The sequence below is a fragment of the Labeo rohita genome, chromosome 4 (assembly GCF_022985175.1).
Source record: "Labeo rohita strain BAU-BD-2019 chromosome 4, IGBB_LRoh.1.0, whole genome shotgun sequence".
Taxonomy (NCBI): domain Eukaryota; kingdom Metazoa; phylum Chordata; class Actinopteri; order Cypriniformes; family Cyprinidae; genus Labeo; species Labeo rohita.
The window spans coordinates 35,565,851-35,589,141 of NC_066872.1; the positions used below are offsets into that span (position 1 = coordinate 35,565,851).

General features: G+C 32.9%; 1 protein-coding gene across 1 annotated transcript in view; it reads left to right on the forward strand.

Annotated features, from left to right (window-relative positions):
• Positions 1 to 23,291, forward strand: part of hmga2 (high mobility group AT-hook 2) — a 40,367-nt gene that overhangs the window by 8,481 nt on the left and 8,595 nt on the right. The window contains exon 3 of the mRNA XM_051107144.1: positions 1,131 to 1,181. Coding sequence (XP_050963101.1) covers positions 1,131 to 1,181 — 51 coding nt within the window. The remainder of the gene's footprint in view (positions 1 to 1,130; positions 1,182 to 23,291) is intronic.

The following is a 23,291-nucleotide window of genomic DNA, read 5'->3' on the forward strand; positions in this document are numbered from 1 at the left end:
AGCTTTTTATTAACCCCCTTTGTGGGCTTCAGTCTCAACACCCATTCACTGCCATTATAAAGCTTGGAAGAGCCAGGATGTTTTTTTAATATAACTCCGATTGCATTCGTCTGAAAGAAGAAAGTCATATACACCTAGGATGGCTTGAGGGTGAGTAAATCACAGGGTAATTTTCATTTTTGGGTGAACTATCTCTTCAGCACACACCAGTATATTATTCTCTCATAATTCAGGATTTGTTTTGACACCGCATTGATAACTCTGTCAGATTAGAGTAACGCTTTAGCGTGCTGGTGGTTAGGTTAGAGACGTGCACTCTACTAACATTGATTTGTATCTCACTTGGTTGGATTGTAGTCTGTTGACAAACATGATACCTTTGACACCTACCCTTCCTGGGTCATTCGCAGAATTCATAGATGTTTGATGATTTGAGTAAGGTTTCCTGCAGGCCTCTGCATAACAAAAGCCCACGGCCAGAAGAAAACTTTATATCCTATAAATAATGAAAACGCGTCTTGTCTTGTTAATTGTTTTCGACCGTGGCGGGGAAGGCATCACCGTTTAAACCTGCGGGGCAAGTTTTCCTGCTTCCACCCGTCAAATAATTTCAGTTACGTTTACAGAAATGTTGCTTGAATGACACACGATGTCCTTAGGAAATCCTGCGCTGCTGTTTTGGCTCATGTGGTGAAGTTAGACAACCGTCAAATCACAAATCTGACCTTTTCTTTTGTACTGCAAGGTGTTTTATTTTACTTCAATGAAGTTGGAGCCGCTGTGATGGAAACCCCATAACTGTCTTTCATGGCCCTTATCTGGGTGGTTTTGCTGATAATGGTGCTCTTATTTACACTTGAATGGCATAAAATTCCTTTGGTGAAATATTATGCTGCACAGACCAGGAACTTGAGCATTGGAGACAGTTCATTGTTGGAGGCCCGGATATACGTTACCAACTCTTTCTGCATTAAAAGCGTTAGAGGAAATGGAGCCCTAGCGTTTAACCTTCTCCTTTTGTGGCTGTGTATGAAAATGACTCTGCTTGTGACAAATTGTGTGCCTGAAAAATTTGTTTAAAGCACTTGATGAAATACCAGCCACTAATTCACGGTTGTTGGCATTTGCAGAAAGCTGAGACCACAGGGGAGAAAAGACCTAGAGGAAGACCCAGGAAATGGGTGAGTTTGTTTACATTAGTCATATATAACTGGACACATACATTTACATTTACCTTTCAAAACTAGGCAGGGAAAATAATTAGCTTTGAATACTTTGGGGAAAACATGATATTTTGATATTATGTTTTATTTTTCAGTAATGTATAATCATTTTATTTTATAAGGGGTTTTAATATAATACACAATCCAGGTATAATTTTCATTTTGTGAACACTGATAATATATATGTATATGTATGTGTGTGTAAGGTTTTTGCTGTCAAATCGATTCATTTTTTTATTTTTAATAAGATTTCACTTAATTATCAAACTATTTTTTTTCATTTTATATATATATATATATATATATATATATATGTATGTATATACATATATGTTTTCAATCAATATGATTTTAGTATGAAGTCTTGGATTTATTTCTAGGATCGTAAATGTAACATAACAAACATTTTTATTTACCAATAAAACATAGAAGTTGAAAACTATAATTAAATTAATTAATTCATTTAGGGGTTAAAAAAAAGAAAGAAACTTGACCTTTTTAATTTCACAATTCAAAATTTTACAATCTAATTTTGCAATTAAAAAGGTACATTTTTTTTAAAGTTACAAATATTTATGTAATATTATAATTAATATTATTAAAAATTACAAAAAAAACCCCATCTTTTTTGGATGTGATTAATCAGAATTAATCAATTGACAGCACTAATTTATACACACACACACACATATATATATATATTCAAATTAAATTAAAAATAAATGATAAAAATATGCATATATTTTTAGAGTAACACTTTACAATAAGTTTTAATTCATTATTTAACATTAATTAACTTCAGTAGTTAACATGAAATAAGAATGAACAATACTTCAGCATTTATTAATCTTGGTTAATGTTAATTTCAGCTTTTACTAATGCATTATTAAAATCACAAGTTGTGTTTGTTAATATTAGTCAATGCACTGTAAACTAACATGAACAAACAATGAACGACTGTGTGTTTATTAACTAACAATAACAAAGATTAATAAAAAGTGTAATAAATGTAGTGTTCGTTGTTCGTTCATGTTAGTTAATACATTAATGTTAACAAATGACACCTTACTGTAAAGTATTACCATTTGCAGTACACATATATGCACGAGTAATTTTTACGAATCAGCCTAATCATGTACTTATTAAACTTAACTCACTGCAGGATTCATGTGTGAATTTGCAGTTGTTTGCACTCGGGTCTAATTCAATAATTTCTCCAGGAGAGTTTTCGTTCTTTATCAGCCGACACATTTGATTGATAGCTGGAGGAGTAAAGCCGCAGGCAGTTAAAAGTGCCACCAGAATGACTGCAGGGAGATATGAAGAGAATGAACCCTTTGTGGCATGCCGACTCTGTGTCCTTATGGATTTTTCTCAGGCAGACAGGAAAAGCAAAGCATTCCGAGGCCCCTGGACACACACATGCACACACACACACACACACTGACTTGGAAGATTCAAAAGTGTGTCACATCTGAATTCACTATACGTTTCGAGGAAAGTGACGGCACGGATTTGATATACCGTGTGCAGATCTTTAAAGTCGCACACTATTTTGTTATCAGATCCTTGGATCCTGTCGCATGATTCGACATAGTTGCATGAACTGGCGTATAGCGCGGGGGGGCTGAAATGATTTGTTCAATGCAGAAATGAGTACATTTGTATTGGAGGAAAACATGACCCATCTGACTCTATCATCCAGGAATGCGATTTGAGTCACATGTGAGCCGAGCTGTTCCAAAACACCCTTTACATCCAGGCTGAGCCCCTATAGTGAACATGCTAAAGTTCAGCTTTTGCTCGCCACGTCAAACCGTTTTAGAAAAGAAACTTTTAACTTTAATAGACATGCAAAGATGGTTCAGGAGCAACTCTACAATGCAAAAGCCTTGCACGAAACATGTTTTTTATTAGCTAAACAGACTTTATGCATTATTTTATATATTTAGCAATTTTAATTGCTGTTAGATTGCATTGCATTGCATTGTAAAGGCACATACACCAGTAAAACTTGCACTAGTCGTGTGTGTTTAAATGACTGTGTGAGACTGAGAGTCTGAACAGCTGAACCCTTTGGACTGACCTGATAAAGTTAACATTTATTGCCGTGTTTCCTTTGTACTGATGCCCAAAGGTGCGTTCGGCCGCGCTTTCATGATGTCTGCGTGATGCAGGTACACACTCCCACGCACACGCGTGCACGCGCTTGATCCACCCACACAGGCTTAAACAAATAGATAATGCTTTGTAGATGCTGAGTTGACTTTGTAAATGGTTTTCCGACAGAAGTCGCAAAGGAAATAGTACCTTTTTGCTCATTTATAAACATTTTGCACATTGGAGGAAAATACACCAAAAACATTGGTTTTGCATGATGCTGTGTCTGTTAGTGTGTGACATTTGAGACAACTATCATATTTTTTTTTAATGTACGTCTTCAGAGATATAAGCGGAAAAAAATTGTTTGTCTTCCTGATTGCAGCGCAAGCTAACAAACTAAAACATTACGGGTCAAAGGTTAACTAGACTTAAGCAAGGGCAGAAGTCTGTCAGCGAATAGGAGATTTTTCTCATGGAAGTGTGATAAATTTTACCCGCTGGAGAAACAAATACCCCGGCGTGTTCAACCATTTTCCCTTCGGGAAGGAATTGACAATAAGGCGCTTTTGTGATTTTTAGCTACAAATTAAAAGCCTAAATTCTGAGATTTATTTATCATTTTCTTTATTTCTGCTTAATATTTTGTCCTTATTTTCAATCATATATATTTTGGAAAGCATCAGCAAATAGGCTTCTTTAGGATTTTTTTGCGATTAAACTGTTTTTCAGTAAATTTTAAGATTTATTCATCATTATTATATTTGCTTAATATTTTTTTCTTATTTTACACCATTTTTCTTTTAGAAAGGCATCAACAGTAAGGCTTTTTTATGGTTTTTATCTACAAATTAAAACCTTGTTTTTTGTTTTTTTTTAATAAAAAATCTAAGATTTATTTATAATTTTCTTTATATTAGCTTAATATTTTTTCCTTATTTTCAACAATTTTCTATTCAGAAAGCCGTCAACAAATAAGGCTTTTTTATGGTTCTTATCTACAAATTAAAACCCTGTTTTTCAATAAATTCTGAGATTATTTTCTTGATATTTGCTTAATAGTTTTTCTTTATTTTCAACCATTTTCCTTTCAGAAAGTCGTCAACAATTAGGCTTTTTAATGATTTTTAGCTACAAATTAAAATCCTATTTTTCAGTAAATTCTGAGATCATTTTCTTAATATTTGCTTAATATTTTTTCCTTTTTTTCAACAATTTTCCTTTCGGAAAGCCGTCCACAATTAGGCTTTTTAATGCTTTTTAGCTACAAATTAAAATCCTGTTTTTCATCCAGTTCTAAGAATTATGTATCATTTTCTTTATATTTGCTTAATATTTTGTCTCTTATTTTTAACCATTTTCCTTTCGGAAAAACAATAACATTAAGGCTTTTTTAAAATTATTTTTCTCTACAATTTAAAATTTTTTTTTTTTTTTTTTTTTTTTTTTTTTTTTTTATAAATTCAGGAGCTTAATATTTGTTTTCTTATTTTCAACCATTTTTCTTTGCAGAAAGACATTTTTATCTACAAATCCTGTTTTTCAGTAAATTCTAAGATTTATTTATGATTTTCTTTATATTTGCTTAATATTTTTTCTTTATTTTCAACCATTTTCCATTCAAAAAGGCATCAAGAGTAAGGCTTTTTTTAATGATTTTTACCTACAAATTAAAATCCTGTTTTTCATTCAATTCTAAGATTTATTCATCATTTTCTTTATATTTACTGAATATTTTTTTCCTTATTTTCAACCATTTTCTTTTCAGAAAGGCATCAGCAATAATGCTTTTTTAAATGATTTTCAGCTACGAATTAAAAATTTATAATTTTTTTGCTAACACTTTACAATAAATCACTTGTTAACAAATGTCACCTTACTGTAAAGTGTTATAGAGAAAATTATAAACAAATCAAACAATGAGCACTACATTTATTACAATATTTATTAATCTCTGTAAATGTTAGTTAATAAACATACAGTCGTTCATTGTTCACGTTAGTTCATGGTGCATTAACTAATGTTAACAAACACAACTTTTAATAAGCGATTTTAATAATGCATTAGCAAATGCTGAAATTAACATTACCAGCGTTACCATTCTCTTTATATATTTTTCCTTATTTTTTAAATTTTCAAATGACAGATATGTAGAAAAAATGCTATTGAAATTTTAGCATTACATTTTTCAGCTTTTTCTGTTGCACAAAGGCACATGTTGCGGGTGTTATGAGTGTTACAAGCTGCTGTGAATGTGGAGGCATATTCATCAGGCTGTAGTCATACTACAAACATCCTGAATGTGGAGTGGGCATAGTGGTATGACATCCTGTGAATAAGTCCGAGATGAACTTGCGGCCAAGTGTATGACTGATAATGAGTCAGAGATGGAAAGCAGAGAGAGATAGCGCTCCGATCGGAACGTGAGGGTGTCCGAAAAAAGCCCGAGCCTTGCGTCTCCATGCATTTTGAGTTCAGCCAATGCAGTTTGAGACAGAAAACCAACATTTTTTGTCTTCCTGTCTCCTTTTTTATGAATGGGCAACAGGAAACGTGTGCGTCTGCAGCTCTCCGTCCTCTTGTATGGGTCATTGTGTGCGGGTTATGATCTGTTTAGCATGTCACCCATGAATTGACATGGCCGAGAGGCTGCAGGGGGGTCTATGCATCTACAGGGTGGACTTGACAAAAGCTTTGCCATTCCTCTTCTGGATAAACAAGTCAGTTTTCTTCATTCAGCTACTGCTCGCCCTCCTGGAACTAATTATAGCATATCCTTTTTGGCTACAAGGGGCCGCTGGAATGTTTTCCTTTGGCCCCCTCCCCCAACTAAGTATCTCCACCCCCCTAAATGGTTAATAGTGGAAGGTGGCTCTGGATATGAGTGGAGAAAAAAATGCTTTAATCAGGTTCATTCCACCGTTCGGCCACCATAGGCTCGTCAGGAGCGGTTCATCCGTCTAGGGCGTTCGTCAGATTTAGATTCATGACCCCTGTTGAGGTGGATGCATTGAGCATCATGCTTTCAGACGGGAAATCCAGCAGTCGGAGGATGTAGTGTTTGGGATTCTTAAAATAACATTTTGCAGGTGGCACAGCTGCTACGTGAGGATACAAGTTAGCTGCAAAAAACCCCCCCTGCTCCGCCAGAGTGATAAGAATAGAAGTTGTTCTGATAAAGAACCCGAGTTGTTTAATTTGCTAACAGGAGTGTTTATACAAAAAGAATTTGTTGTTTTCAGCAATCTGGCATGTTGAGCTTATCAGTTGGCAGATTGCGTCCACAAGGAGTATAAAAATTTGATGATTTTTGCTTGGAGGTTATGGTCAAATCTAGACAATGTTTGTTGAGATGAACCATAATTTTGTGTAAAGTTTAAGTAAAAGTGTCAAGTAATTAAAAAAAAGTGTAACAAAAATAACAACAAAAAACATTTAGTTAAAAATATATAATATATGTAATATTGGTAACATACATAAACACAAAAATTGCTAAAATAAAAATAAAAACAACACAAATTATGAAAAAAATAAATGAAAAAATAATGAAATTACATTTGAAGTTATATATAACAAAACACACATAACACATTAAAATTTAAAAAACAAACAAAAAAAACAATAATTGTATCTCAGTAATATTAAAATAACACTGAAATATTTTACATGGAGCAAAATTTAATTAGACAGTTAATTTATATATGTCATATATATAAATTACAAAAACAAAACACAAAAATGAAAAAAAAAACTGCTAAAAAACAACACACAAATTCAAATAAAAATGAAAAAATAAAAACTATAATGGTTTCTTTCAGTAATATTAAAATGATACTGATTTAAATATATTAGAATTGATACAAAATGAACATTTTAAATTAAATTAAATTCTAATTATTGTTATATATATATATTACAAAAACACACAAATTACAATAAAATAAAAAGTAATAAAAACTAAAATTGTATGTCAGTAATATTAAAATAACTCTGAAATATTTTATAAATTATACAAAATGTAATTATTAAATGAAATTAAATAAAATTATATAAATGACAAAAACACAACACAAAAATTAAAAATTTCTAAAAAAAAAATACAATTCACAAAATTTTTTTATATATATATATATATATATATATAAACACACACAAATTGATGGCAAAAATGAATAGATGACAAAAATGAATAGTAAAAATGATACAAAATTACATTTTTTAATTAATTTAAATCATATATATAAATTATAAAAACACACAACAATTAAAAATTCTAAAAAATTATAATTGTTTCTCAGTAATATTAAAATAACACTGAAACACAAATACAAAAACACACAATAAAAAGGAAAAAATATATAATTATATTATTATAATTATATAATTGTATCTCAGTAATATTAATTTACACTGATTGAAATATGTTAGAAAGTATACCAAAAATATATATATATAATTTTGTATACTTTCTAACATTCAATGAGTTTACACACATATATTAAAAAAACACAACACACAAATTATACTTACAATTATAATTATAATATTTATATTCAAAAATTATATATTTCCAAGTATGACCATATGTCAAGTATGGTCATAAGCTTTAAAAGTATGACCATATGTCAGGTGTTTTTTTTGTGAAAGGACATCTTTGAGTATAAATAACTCCATTCACTGGGTGCAGAATTGCATTCTAACATTTCACTACTCGTCTCCGCTCTAGTCCTCTTGTTATTTATAAATCAGGCCAACAGGAAGTCCCGCTATAGGGAGAATTCTGCGGATCCCCTACACCAGGCGTAATGTTATCTGCTAGATTTGCTTGAGCGGCCAAAAGACTGATTTATTGCCCCCCTCTTCCTTTTCCGGGTGCTCCTCCTGCACAGGTGCGGAGACGGACCGGGTCCGCCGTGCCAAGCGGACAAGCCGCGCTGTGTTGCGGAGGAGGGGGGCGCGTTGGAACGGACTATCTCTGTCCTCAAACGGCTAACATTATTCAGTCCCATTTCATACTGCCAACTGGCCGCCGTCCAGCGTGTTTACACGTTCGGTTCCTCTGCATGGTGGAGAAGGGAGAGGTTCTTGTGCTCTCCCTAGACCTTAGTGCTTGGCTTGTTTGTTACCAAGGCAAGAAGTGGGAATGCCGGCGAAGACAATAGATTTACTTCCCGTGGCGTCTTCAAACCGTGAGGGATGTCACTTGCGCTCAAAAGATCTGAGCTATGATGTCCACCTCATCTCAAGCCAAGAATTCCTTTGATATGAGCTTGATGACAGGGTCGTGATTCATACTCGCTCTTCCCTTCCCAGGTGGTTCGCTCCACCAGTGTTTGTTGGATCATGACGACCTCACAAACATATGAGCGGAGTCCAAATTGGAAACAATCGGGACGCCGTAAACCTTAACGCTCCCACCTCTAGGAAATGAGTGAATGAATAAGCGAAGAGGCGCAAATGAGCGGAGGACAGGAGACGGTGGGGAGGAAGTTCTCTCTCATCTCACACAAGGATCTGATGCTTTTGGCTGGAGGACAGACAGTGTTGTCAGGTGGTGAGGAGTGGAATCAGAGCCGAGGGAAACGGGAGGGAGAGTCTGGCAAGGAAGAGGGGAGGCGCTCGGCGTTTCAAGGGGAACAAGGGCTGCGATTGGGAGTCATCCAACAGTCTCGATTTGGTGGGGAGGCTTGGAAAACCCTCAGCCGCTGCCAAAGTGTGAAAAGATTTTTTTCCCTCTCTCTCTTTCTCTCTCTCTCTCTCTCTCTCTTTTTCTCCCCCTTCTTCCCTTTCTTAATGTGTCCATGTGTGAGGCGGGAGGAGGGTATTGTGATGGGAATTTGGTGTCAAACATCAAAACCTTTTTATAGCCTTCGCGAGCCTCCCGGGCAAAATATTGAACTCGGCAGTCAGCTGAGGTCCTGTCCTTCTCTGAGTCACTGGCTTGGCCTATGCTTGGTCTTTCAGCCTGTTTTTATTCCTCACATTTCCTATTCCACACCAAATGAGACTGAAATAGCAAGATGCTGTCAGCCTTATTTAAACTTGTAAACAAATCCCAATGTTTGAAGAACGCAACAGTGAGACTTTGCGTTGAGTCACATGGGCGTCTACATGGGCTACTACGCTTAAAACTGACCCTGTTTACTTGGTGTCATTGTGCGTGATTCATCAAGGAGCATTATTCAAAATATTTCATCAGAATTTAATCACTTGCTCTGCCTAGACTTTTCTTTTTCCGTATGATTCATCTAGACTAATGTTAACGTAATATGTTAAGCAAAGGCCAAATATCCAAGATGTTTATGTCTTTCTTTCTTCAGTTGAAAAGAAATTAAGGTTTCTGAGGAAAACATTCCTGGATTTTTATCCATATAGTGGAATTTAATGGGGGATCAATAGGTTGAAGGTCCAAATTGAAGTTTCAATGCAGCTTCAAAGGGCTTACAGGATCCCAGCCGAGGAATAAGGGTCTTACCTAGTCATTTTCTGATATAAAAATGTATATGCTTTTTAACCACAAATGCTCATCTTGCATTAGCTTGACTTCACGCATTACGTAATCATGATGGAAAGGTCACGCGTAATGTAAGCGGAAGTACTGACCCGGTGTTTACAAGGCGAACGTGCAAAGAAAGTCAAACACGCTTTATAAAAAATGTAAAACAATGATGTCGGACGATTTTGAAGCTGGAGGAGAAGTTTTTCACCCTATCCTATCTTTTTGAACCGGAGTACACAGATGAAGAACTAACTATGCATGAACTTTCCAGGGTGATTACTTAATGCGTGAAGTCTTTTTGTAGAAAAAGGCAGATCGTTTTGCTAGATAAAAACGTTATTCCTCGGCTGGGATTGTGTAGAGCCCTTTAAAGCTGCATTGAAACTGCAGTTTGAACCTTCGTCCCACTGATCCCAATTGAACTCCACTATATGGAGAAAAATCCTGAGTTTTCCTCAAAAACTTTTCTTTTTTTAACTGAAGAAAGAAAGACATGAACATCTTGGATGACATGGGGGTGAGTAAATTAACAGGACATTGGAAACAATGGAAAAAAAGGTAATTGCAACTTTTTATCTCACAATTCTGAGTTTGTTTTTTTTTAAATCAAAATTGCGATACAAACTCACAATTCTTTTTTTCTCAGAATTGTGTGAAAGTCAGAAATGCAAGCAATTCTGAAAGATAAACTCGCAATTCTGAGAACATATCAGTCTTCCAAAATTGGACTTTATAACTCGTGATTGCAAGTTTATATGTTACAATTCTGAGGACAAAATCTGAGTTGCGAGATACAACTCGCGTTTGTGTGGGCAAATCAGAATTGCAAGTTTTTATCCCGCAGTTCTGATTTTATAACTTGCAGTTGTGAGTTTTTACGTTACAATTCTGAGTTTATAACTTGCAATTGTGAGTTTATATCTCACAATTCTGAGAAAAAAGTCAGAATTGCGTGTTAAATACTCACAATTATGAGTTATAAAGTCAGAACTGCGAGATACAACTCACATTTGCATGAACAAGTCATGATTGCAAGTTTGTCTCTTGCAATTTTGACTTTATAACTCGCAATTGTGAGTTTTTATTTTGCAATTCTGACTTTATAACTTGCAATTGTGAGTTTATATCTCACAATTCTAAGAAAAAAGTCTGAATTGTAAGATAAAAACTCCAATTATGAGTTATAAAGTCAGAATTACAAAAAATACAGTCAGAATTGCAAGATACAACTTGCATTTGTGTGAACAAGTCAGTATTGCACATTTTTTTTCTTGCAATTCCAGGGAAAAATGTCAGAACAAAAAAAAAAAAGGAAAAAGTCGAAATTTAATTTTTTGATTTAATTTTTTTTAATGACAGTTCATGCAATATATTAATAGATTTGTAAAAGACTCAAATAAATGTGGGCTGATTCTTCATTCTTACAAAAAAAAAGTGTAGGAAATTAAAAAAAAAAAAATAAATTAATTAATTAAAAAATAAAATGATGACTTTTTATCTAATTTTAGGTCATAATGTTGAATTTTTGTCTCATAAACATGATTTAATGTTATACTTCTTACTATTTGTCTCATAGTTTTGACTTGATTAAATCAAGTCATTTTTAACGTTTTTTTTACGTGGACAGCACAGAAGTAAAAACGGTTGTGAATGTGAAGTCATGTTGACTCGAGTTAAAGCGCATTTCTGTCAATTTCAGAGTTTGCCAGCACAAATAATAAGAAGGTCTTGTGGGTTAAAACAAACTTCTTGTTTGTACAGCATGTTCGGAAAAGTTACTTTTCATAGTTTTGATTTCGTTTGGCAGGACGCCCCCAATTAGACGTAGTTGGATGGTGACTAGATTTTTGTAATGAGCTGCAAACATTTTATTAGCAATTATTGAAACCCTGGGCAGGAGTTGGGGTCTTGAAGTATGCACTTGCAAAAGCTTCGTTTACATTGTGGCTTGGAGCCGTTCCTGTCCCTCACTTGGACGGCTGTGCGAGTTAGATACAGTGTGAGAGAGAGAGAGTGGACATCTCTACCTCATTCCCTGCATTCCCCGAGCCCTCTCCCCTCCTCTCGTCTCGTTTTCTATCTCTCTCTCCCTCTCTATCTGGGGCCCGAGAAGCTGAGTTCCTGCCAATAGGGGCGTGTGTTCAGTCTGGGGCTCTACTCACACAGCAGGAGTTTGCTGGGACCACCTCAACGGATTTCCACCGGTGACCCTTGTGACCTCTCCCCCTCTTCTCTCGCTGCCCCCCCTCCCTTTCCTGTTCCAGCTTCTGGAAGCGCTTTAATCATTTTGCTCTGAGCCAGCGACCATAACAGCTGCCTCGATAGGTGCTCCGGAGATGAGAGTGTGAGAGGCGAGAGATTGAAATGGGGAAGAGAGAAGGGCGCAAGGGAAAGCAGTGTGGAAAAGATGATTACAATAAATAAATAGGGTTTCCCCTAATTAGAGAGGTTCATAGAGTAGAGTTTTCTGTTGTTTTATGGGTAGATTCATATCTTTCCTCATATAAAATAAAAGGTAATTGTAAAAAAAAAAATCCAAGTGATTAAAAAAAAAAAAAAAAGTCTCAGGTCTGAAATGTAATAATGTTGATTTTTCATCTCATAAATCTATCTTTTTATGGTGTAAGATTGGCTTTAATGCCATAATTATGACTTTGTCTCATAATTGTATCTTTTTGTTTTAATTTCAGCTTAATGTGTCATAATGTTGAGTTTTTATTTTTGAATTTTGACTCATACATTTTAATTAATAAGTGTTAAATATGATATTTTGCCCTTTTTTCTCTCCTGGAAATGGGCTTTCATAATTTAAGTTCCTAATAAGGTATAAGACAAACAGTCAAAATTAAACACAAAGAAGTAAATAAAATTATGACTTTTTTTCTCATTGTGACATTACAATGTTGACTTTTCATCTCATAAATATATCTTTTTCATGCTGTAAGATTGACTTTCTATGCCTTAATTGTGACTTTTTTCACATTTGTAACTTTTTTTGTTGTAATTTCAGCTTAATATGTCATAATGGCAAGTTTTTATCAATGCATTTTGACTTCTCATAAATGTGGATTAGTATGTCATAATTATGACTTTTAGCCAAAATGTTTATTTATTTATTTTTTTACTGAAAATAGGCTTTCTTAATTTAAGTTCTTAATAAGATATGAGATAATGAGTCAAAATAATCAAATAAATAATAAATAAAATTATGACTTGTCATAATTGTTGATAAAATATATATTTTATATGTTGTAAGATTGACATTTAATACCATAATTCTGACTTTTTATCTCATAATTTTATCTTCTTTGTTGTAATTTAAACTTAATATGTATAACGTTGACTTTTTATCTCTGAACTTTGACTTCTCATAAATTTGAATTAGTATGCCATAAATATGACTTTTTGCCAAAAAGTTTTTTTTTTTTTTATCTCGTGGTAATGGCCTTTCAAAATTTAAGTTTCTAATAAGATATGAGATAAACATTCCAAAAAAATAAAAAATAAAAAAATAACATTTCTTTTATGCCATAATTATGACTTTTTTTTGGTCATATTTTTACCTTTTTTGTTGCAATTTAAAGTTAATATGTCATAATTTGGACTTTTTATCTCAGAATTTTGACTTTCCATAAATTTGAATTAGTATGTAAAAATTACGACTTTTAGCTATAATATATATATATATATATATATATATATATATATATATATATATATATATATATATATCATTTTTTTTTTTTTTTTTCCTCCTGGAAAAATGAGCTTTCATAATTTACATTCCTAATAAGACATAAAGAGTCAAAATAAATAATGAATAAAATTATGACTTTTTATCTCATTGTGACTTATGCAATAATGTTAACGTTTCATAAATATATCTTTTTATGATGTAAAATTGACTTTTAATGCCATAATTGACTTTTATCTCATAAATGTACTTTTTTTGTAATTTAACAGTAATATGTCATAATTGTAACTTTTTTCTCAGAATTCTGACTTCTCATAAATTTTAATTAGTATGTCATAATTACGACTTTTAGCCAAAATGTTTTTTTTTTTTTTCCTCCTGGAAATGGGCTTTCATAATTTAAATTCCTAATAAGACATGAGATAAAGAGTCAGAATTTAAAAAATAACTAATTAATGAATAAATTTATGACTTTTTATCTCATTGTGACTTATGTCATAATGTTGACGTTTCATAAATATATCTTTTTATGTTGTAAGATTGAATTTTAATGCCATATTTATGACTTTTTATCTCATAATTTTACCTTTTTTGTTGTAATTTAACAGTAATATGTCATAATTTTAACTTTTTATCTCAGAATTTTGACTTCTCATAAATTAGAATTAGTATGTAATAATTAAGATTTTTAGCCATAATATATATATTTCTTCCTCCTGGAAAAATGAGCTTTCATAATTTAAATTCCTAATAAGACATGAGATAAAGAGTCAACATTAAAAAAATAACTAAATGATTAATAAAATTATGACTTTTTATCTCATTGTGACTTATGTCATAATGTTGACGTTTCATAAATATATCTTTTTATGTTGTAAGATGGACTTTTAATGCCATATTTATGACTTTTTATCTCATAATTTTACCTTTTTTGTTGTAATTTAACAGTAATATGTCATAATTTTAACTTTTTATCTCAGAATTTTGACTTCTCATAAATTAGAATTAGTATGTCATAATTAAGATTTTTAGCCATAATATATATATTTCTTCCTCCTGGAAAAATGAGCTTTCATAATTTAAATTCCTAATAAGACATGAGATAAAGAGTCAACATTAAAAAAATAACTAAATGATTAATAAAATTATGACTTTTTATCTCATTGTGACTTATGCAATAATGTTGACGTTTCATAAATATATCTTTTTATGTTGTAAAATTGACTTTTAATGCCATAATTGACTTTTATCTCATAAATGTACCATTTTTGTTGTAATTTAACAGTAATATGTCATAATTTTAACTTTTTATCTCAGAATTTTGACTTCTCATAAATTTTAATTAGTATGTCATAATTACGACTTTTAGCCAAAATGGTTTTTTTTTGTTTTCCTCCTGAAAATGGGCTTTCATAATTTAAATTCCTAATAAGACATGAGATAAAGAGTCAGAATTTTAAAAGTAACTAAATAATGAATAAATCTATGACATTTTATCTTATTGTGACTTATGTCATAATGTTGACGTTTCATAAATATATCTTTTTATGTTGTAAGATGGACTTTTAATGCCATATTCATGACTTTTTATCTCATAATTTTACTTTTTTTTTGTTGTAATTTAACTGTAATTTGTCATAATTTTAACTTTTTATCTCAGAATTTTGATTTCTCATAAATTTTAATTAGTATGTTATAATTACGACTTTTAGCCAAAATGGGCTTTCATAATTTCAATTCCTAATAAAACATGAGATAAAGAGTCTGAATTTAAAAAATAAACACATGCGTGTTTGTTGCAGGGTCAGAAAGTGCTTTGATTTCATCAAAAATATCTTCATTTGTGTTCTAAAGATGAACTAAAGATGTGTTACGGGTTTGGAACAACATAAGGGTGACTAATTAATGACAGAACTTTCATTTTGGGTTCAACTATCTCTTTAATGAATCAATCCATAACAGCAGCATCAGTGTTGACATGGTGCTGACGTGTAAATGAATAAAGGATGAGAAGTGAGGGAGAGGGTGAGGAAGACAGGAAATCTTTGTGTTTGTATGAACAGGGAAAGGTATGTGACATATATTATTGATGGTGACACCTCTGCGACACGAGTCTTTTATCATGGTATGGCCAGGCGAGAAAGCGGTTCACACAGAGGGCTGCACACATGCATTCTTTCACTGACGTCTTTCTCCAGGCACTTCCAGGACATTTCCATAAAAACTTGTGCGTTAGAGTGACTTTGATTTATACACCCCAAAATCTGAAGAAAAACAACCACAGATTTAAAGCTGCTAGAAACGATGACAGTATTATGAAATGTTACCAAGTTCAGGACCTCTGCATTCACTCTTTAAAAAAAATATACTTTCAGAAGTTTGTTTTCAAAGTCTGGGCCTTAAAGGGATAGTTCACACAAAAATGAAAATTCTGATTAATTACACTCTTAAAAATAAAGGTGCTTTAAAAGGTTCTTCACAGCGATGCCATAGAAGAACCATTTTTGGTTCCACAAAGAACCAAAGAAATTTAAAGGTTCTTTAAAGAACCATCTTTCATTTTGTTTTAGTAATTTTGTAATTTTTAGTAGTTTAAAAAAATTAGATTTTCATGCAGTGCAACATTTCTAATTTCTAACTTCAGTTTTTCATCTAATATTTATATTTATTTCCGAAAAGATGCGGAAAAACACGAAGTACCAAAATCTGTAATTTTGACAGATTGTATTACAGAAATTGAGATTTAGAGAGAATGTTAAATATTTTTGCACCAAAAGACATTTGTTACGTTTTATATACTACAAAGTAGCATTTGATATATTTTCACTTTCAATTTGAATTTTAGTTTCAGTTTTAGCAATTTTGTAGTGTGCTTTTGTATTTTTATTATTTTTTTTATATTTCTATTCAGCCTAAATTTATTATCAGTTTATTACTTAGTAATTTTAGTACTCAGTGTAGTCAAACATTTTTTTTTTTTTTTTTTTGATTTAAGTTTTCATCTAATTTTTATATTTATTTCAGAAAAGATGTGGTAAAACACCAAGTACCAAAATCTGTCATTTTGACAGACTGGATTACAGAAATTTTGAGATTTAGAAAGAATGTTAAATATTTTTGCACGAAAAGGCATTTATTGTTACATGTGTTTTTACTAGTACTTATATCCTACTAAGTAGTATTTATTAATAATTTGATATATTTTTACTTTCTGTGTTAATTGTAGTTTAAGTTTTAGCAATTTTGTGATGTGCATTTTTATTAATTTTTTATATTTCTATCCAGCTTTAATTTATTATCAGTTTATTACTTAGTAATTTTAGTACTTAATGCAGTTCAACATCTATTTTATTATTATTATTATTATTTTTGTTATTTAAGTTTTTCATCTAATTTTTTATTTAGTTAAAAAAAAAAGATAGGGTAAAACACCAAGTACCAAAATCTATCATTTTGAAGATTGGATTACAGAAATTTTGAGATTTAGAAAAAATGTTAAATATTTTTGCACAAAAAGGCTTTTACAGTTACATGTGTTTTACTACTAGTCATATACTACTAAGTAGTATTTATTAATAATTTGATATGTTTTCACTTTCCATTTTAATTTTAATCACAGAAGAACCATATTTGGTTCCACAAAGAACCATTCCTACCTTTTTATAATCTGAAGAACCTTCTTTCACCACAAAGAACCTTTTGTGAAACACGAAGGTTCTTCAAATATTAAAGAAGAAGAAGAAATGTTTACAGAACCATTTAAACAAAAAAACGTTCTTCTATGGCATCGTGAAGCACCTTTATTTTTAAGAATGTACTTGCCCTCATGTCGCTCCAACCCTGTAAGACCTTTGTTAATCTTTGATACACAAATAAAGAAATATTAGTGCTTTCTGACCCTGAATTAACAGCAAAGCAACTGACACGTTCAAGACCCGAAAGTTAGAAAGGACACTGTTAAAATAGTCCATCTGACATCAGTGGTTCAACCGTAATTTTATGAAGCTTTTTTGCGCAAAGAAACCAAAAATAACGACTTAATTGAACAATTTCATCTCTTTTGTGTCAGTCTTTGATGCACGTTAATTTAAAATAAATTTGGAATAAAATTGGAATGTTTAGTAGAATCAAGATCGAAAACTATAATTCTGTATTTCAGAGTATGTAAAGCATCCCATTCGGACTGACTGAGGTATTGACCCAGTTCCCAATAAAGACCCCACAGAGCCCCAAGAACAGGAAAAAAAACCCTCAAAACTGGAAAGTTTTGTGGAACTGAAGTAAAAAACCTGAATTACTGTGCCGACCCCCACCACCCCTCTCTCTTCTCTTCCTCTCTCCTTTGAGAAACTCTGGGAACTGATTTCACTTCAAACAGCAGAGGCTCCTAAACGGACCAGATCCAATTTGTCTGCGCTTTTCTTTCCCTCCAGAACACCCCCCTCCAAAAAAAAAAAAAGACCTTCCTAACAAAAGGCTGCTTGTCCTGCCAGGAATTTTCCACATTCCTTGCTCTGGCAGACATTTTTCTTTTCTACAAAGGGCCCTTCGGCAAATTCCCCCTAATCGCAGGGTTTAGCCCAGCTCTGATAGGTGGCATTCATAGCACTGTTTGGCTGGGGAGGGTGCTTGATTTGGAGTTCGAGAAGGCGGGGTGGGCACGAGGGGGAGGGGGGGGGGGAGCTCTCGGACCTGGAATCCTTTCAGATTCGGCCGAACCGGTGGAGGCATTCCAAGGGAGATCACAAAGCCAGTGCTGTGGCCCTGTACCCTGGAGATGTCTGGCTTGTTTTCCCCACTTCCACCTCCAGTTTAACAGAACATGTGGCCTTTATTCATGGGAGCGGAGGGGGTGCAGTTACTGGGTGGCTCGTCTGTGGGGTCCGCCTCTAGTGAGGGAGTCCTTGGATAAGTTTGCCTCATCAAATCAAGCAGAGTGTTTTTTTATGTTTCCTGTCTTTGTGGAATTCTTGTCAGCAGCCCTAAGGAGACTATGTTCAAGTAAGGGCCTTTTTTTCCCCACAAACGCAAAACATATGTTCGCCGTTTAAGTTTAAAGCGAATGTGAGCTGCGTTTCATTTTTCTAAACTTTCCCTCTTCATTTTACCAGGCAGTCAGGTAAAATGAATACGGCTTATGGGCAGGAAAGGGTCTCATGGGCTGTACCATGTTAAAGCGCCTCTGTAACAGTGTGGATTTGGACATTAATAAGCTCAGATGGACTCTGTAGACTTTCTGCACTTATTTTGAAGGAAAATCAGCCAAATTCTACATATTTAAACAGTCAAATATATTAGATGAAGCTGAAAACAATGCCAAAATCTGTAATTTACAGATTGGATTACCGAAATGTAGAAAAAACATCAAATATTTTGCAGGAAAAGGCGTTACAGCAAAATGTGGTTTTAGCACTATTTATGTAATACTAAACAGTGTTTATTAATATCTTGATATGATATATATTTTCACTTTTCATTTTAATTTTAGTTTGTTATAGTAATTTTGTGATGTGCTTTTGTCATTTTAAAAATATTTCTTTAATTTAATGCTTTAATTTATTTGAATGCAGTGCAACATTTAATCTTTTTTTTTTACTTGTTTTTCATCTAAAATTTATATTTATTTCAACCTTATTTTAAGTTTGAAAAATGCGGTAAAACACCAAGTACGTTTTCCGCCAAAATCTGTAACTGTGACCGATTGGATTACAGAAATTTTGAGATTTAGAAAAAAAAAGTCAGATATATTGCATGAAAGGCTGTTTAGAGTTGCGTGCGGGTTTTTTAGTACTATTTATATACTACTAAGTAATATTTATTAATAATTTAATATGTAATTTTCATTTTAATTTTTTGTAAGTTTTAGCATTTTTGTGATGTGCTTTTGTCATTTTGTTTAGTTTTATTTTTTTATATATATTTTTATTTAGCCTTAATTTATTTTCATTTGTTTATTTTTAGTATTTTAAGTAATTTTAGCACTTAATGCAGTGCAATATTTCACATTTTCTATGTTTTTTTTATTTTTATTTTTTTTATTTTAGTTTTGCATCTAATTTTTATATTTTATTTCGAGCTTATTTTAAGGTTGAAAAATGTGGTAAAACACCAAGTACTGTTTCCCGACAAAATCAGCAAATTTGATAGAGAAATTTTGAAATTTCTAAACAAAAAAAAGTCAAATGTTTCAGGAAAAGGCATTTACAGTTTAAACACAGCAAAGTGTGTGTGTGTGTACATGCGTGTGTGTGTGTGTGTTTTTAGTACAATTTATATACAACTAAATAGTATCTGTTAATAATCTGATATTATTTTAATTTTAGTTTAAGTTTTAGTAATTTTGTTTTTGTCATTTTTGTCATTTCTATTTAGCTTTCATTTATTTTTATTTCATTAATTTTAGTAGTAATTTTAGTACTTATTTCAGTTACTTGTAATGCAGCGTTTCTAATTTTCTTTTCTTTCTTTCTTTATTTTTTTACTTTAGCTTCTAATCTAATATTTATGGAAGCCCGCCACTAAATAAAAAATAAAAAAGAGTTATTTCTCTGAATCATATAATAAAAACTCACAATTCTAACAATTGCAGATCTTGTTAGAATAATCGAGTTAGATATAAACTTGCAATTCTGCTTCTTTTTTTCGGAATTACATGATATAAAGTCGCAAATGCGAGTTATAAAGTCAAAATAGCGAGATAACTTGCAGTTCTGACTTTATAACTTGCAATGGCAAGTTTATATCTCATAATTCTCACAATGTTTAGTTTTTATTTTTGAAGTGATTTTTTTTTTTTTTAGTTGTACGTAAGTGTAAAATCTGGAGACTTTTTTTATTTGAGCTCAAATTTTGCAGTTTTGAATTGAAACCCTTGCTCTTGCGGATTCATTTTCTTATTAATTCCACAAATTGTTTTGTTAAAGAAGCTAAAAGCACAAAATGGAATCTCCCAACATAAGATTCTAAGACAACAAATCGATTTCCACATGTAGATGTCCTCCATTTTTTTTGTTGTTAGGATTCAAAGATCCCAGGAGCGATGAATAAGAGAGACATAAATATCTCTCCAGTGCAGTTTCTTGTAAGAGGAGGGAGGGGTTCCCCACAGTGTAAAGCTTTTAGTAAATGACTCTTGGCGCAGAGAATGGTTTTGGTAAGACATGCCAGGTCCTAAGAGCAGGAGTCTTCCACTAGCTTGGCTTTGCTCTGCCCCGGCACGTTCTGTTCTGGAGCTGCTGAGACGTGCAGCTGCGCGCTCCCAGCTTTTTGCCCCCAGGTACCTGTGCCAGAGGCTGACTTACAACCATTACATAATCTCTTTGTGTAACTGGCCCAAAGACCTCTTTGCATTCTTGAAGAATGAAACATCTCCAAAACCATGTCTACCAAACATACTTTGCAATGATCAATAGTTTTTAAAGATCCTCCCTCCATTCAAAGTAGGATGAGAGACCATGGCAGCAAGCAAACATGTCTACAACAATATGAATCACCTTTTGATACAGAATATGTACTCTGACTTTACTTTGAAGGCTAAGATTTGCACTAATATTTAATGATAGGAAAAGGGTTTGAGTGCCATTTTCTCACTAAGTTAAAGGTGTATCCTTAATAAGTCCTAGGTGTATGTGACTTTTTTTTTTTTTCTCTCAGACGAATACAGTTGGAATTATATTAAAAAATGTCATGGCTCTTCCAGGCTTTATAATAGTAGTGAATGGGTGTTGAGATTTTGAAGTTCAAAAAAGCACATCCATCCATCATAAATCCCTTTTGAAGTGAATCAGTGCGTTTGTGTAAGAAAAGATATCCTTATTTAAAACTTTATTTGTTTACTATGTCCTACGTCATCCGCTGGAACCCCACTCTCTCGTGAACGCTCGTATGACAGTTAGCAAAAGCTAGAAATTACGATTTTAAGTTTTTTGAAATATGGATATTATCCTTACACAAATGCATCAATTCACTTCAGAAGGCTTTTATTAACCCCCCAAACCCATGTGGAGTACATTTTATGATAGATGGAACCTTTATTGAACTTTAAAATCTCACCACCCATTCACTGCCATTATAAACTTTGGAAGAGCCGGGACATTTTTGAATGTAACTTCGATTGCATTTGTCTGAAAGAAGAAAATAATATACAACTAGGATGGTTTGAGAATGAGTAAATCATAGGGTAATTTTTATTTTTGGGTGAACTATCCCTTTAAGAAACTGAGTTTTCTGGCACACCCCTGCAATCTTATGGAAAAAGCTCAAGCTTTCGGAGTCAGGTTGACTAATTGTGTCGTCAAGGTTAGAACAACTTTAAAAGAGGCCGCCAGTCCAGACAGGATTTAATTGGATGTCGAAGATGTTGCTTATCTTATTATTTTAACTCCTTAAGAAAAAGAAATGTTCTGTACTGAAAAGGGAGGAATTGTACCTCAAGTGGTCCTTAGCAAGATGGAGTACTATCTATTTAAAGAAGCATAACAGTATAGTTCAGCCAAAAATGAAAACAGAAAAAAAGGATGCCACATTCTTTTTACCTCTTTGCCATTGTTTTTTTATTTTGGAGATACTGTTCATCAGTGTTATCATTCCTGAACACGGTGGGTGTCTCCGCTTTCCTCCGTTTTCCTTGTTTCAAGGCATGCGTAACACTGTAGGCTGGAAAATAATTCACAGTAGTACTTGTTTCCAATGTGGCGGGTTGTGGCAAGCAATGAACTCCGAGGCCAGTTGGCAATGTGGTGTTAAGAGCTTGGAAACTGTCGAATTACTCTTTAATCTGTCACTTCAGTGAGAAAAGCCTTTTTTTTTAGCTTTTAGCTGTTTTTAGCTTCTTGTAAAGGTGTGTTTCTGTAACCGGTAGCAATGTGGAGCATGCAATGTTGTCCCACAATATCCAGATTTGTGTGGGCAGCTGGAATCGTCTTTTTTTTGCAGTCGTTGATTCTTAATTGATTATATTTGGTATGTAGTTACATCTTTAATTGCTATAGGACAGTTGTGGACAGTCATTGTCAGTCATGGCAACTGGAACGTAGCCACACGTTTTTGTGCTGCGCGCTGAATGTGACTCACGACTTGAAATAATATTTGAGCACTTGCTCTCATCTCGTGTTGGCATAAAAATTTAATGGCCTTAACAACCTCTCAGAGTGCAGTTTCTGTTCACTTATAAACACAAGCCTTTACATTGAAGTTCACCTAGTGAAAAGCGAAGCTGTTAAAATGTAACTGTGCAAATGGCTCGCATTCCTCCATTTTAACAGCCTTCGTATTTGCACATAGGGTTTTATTTGAAGCATGCATGTAAAAAATGTAAGTTAATTTGAGTGAATTAACAGACAAGGCTTTGTCAGATATTGCATGTTTTTATAGTTTACAAATATACTTTTTTAAAATTAAACGGATGGCTCTCAACTATGAATAAAGTACAGTTGGTCAAAAGTTTTCATACACCTTGCAGAATTAGCAAAATGTTAATTATTTTACCAAAATAAGTGGGATTATACAAAAGGCATGTTGTTTTTTTTATTTAGTACTGACCTGAATATTTCACATAAAAGACGTTTGCATATAGTCCATAAGAGAAAATAATAATTGAATTTATAAAAATGACCCTGTTCATAAGTTTACATACACTTGGTTCTTAATACTGTGTTGTTACAGGAATGGTCCACACCTGTGTTTTTTTTTGTTTAGTAATAGTTGGTAATGAGTCCCTTATTTGTCCTGAACAGTTAAACTGTCAGCTTTTCTTGAGAAAAATCCTTCAGGTACT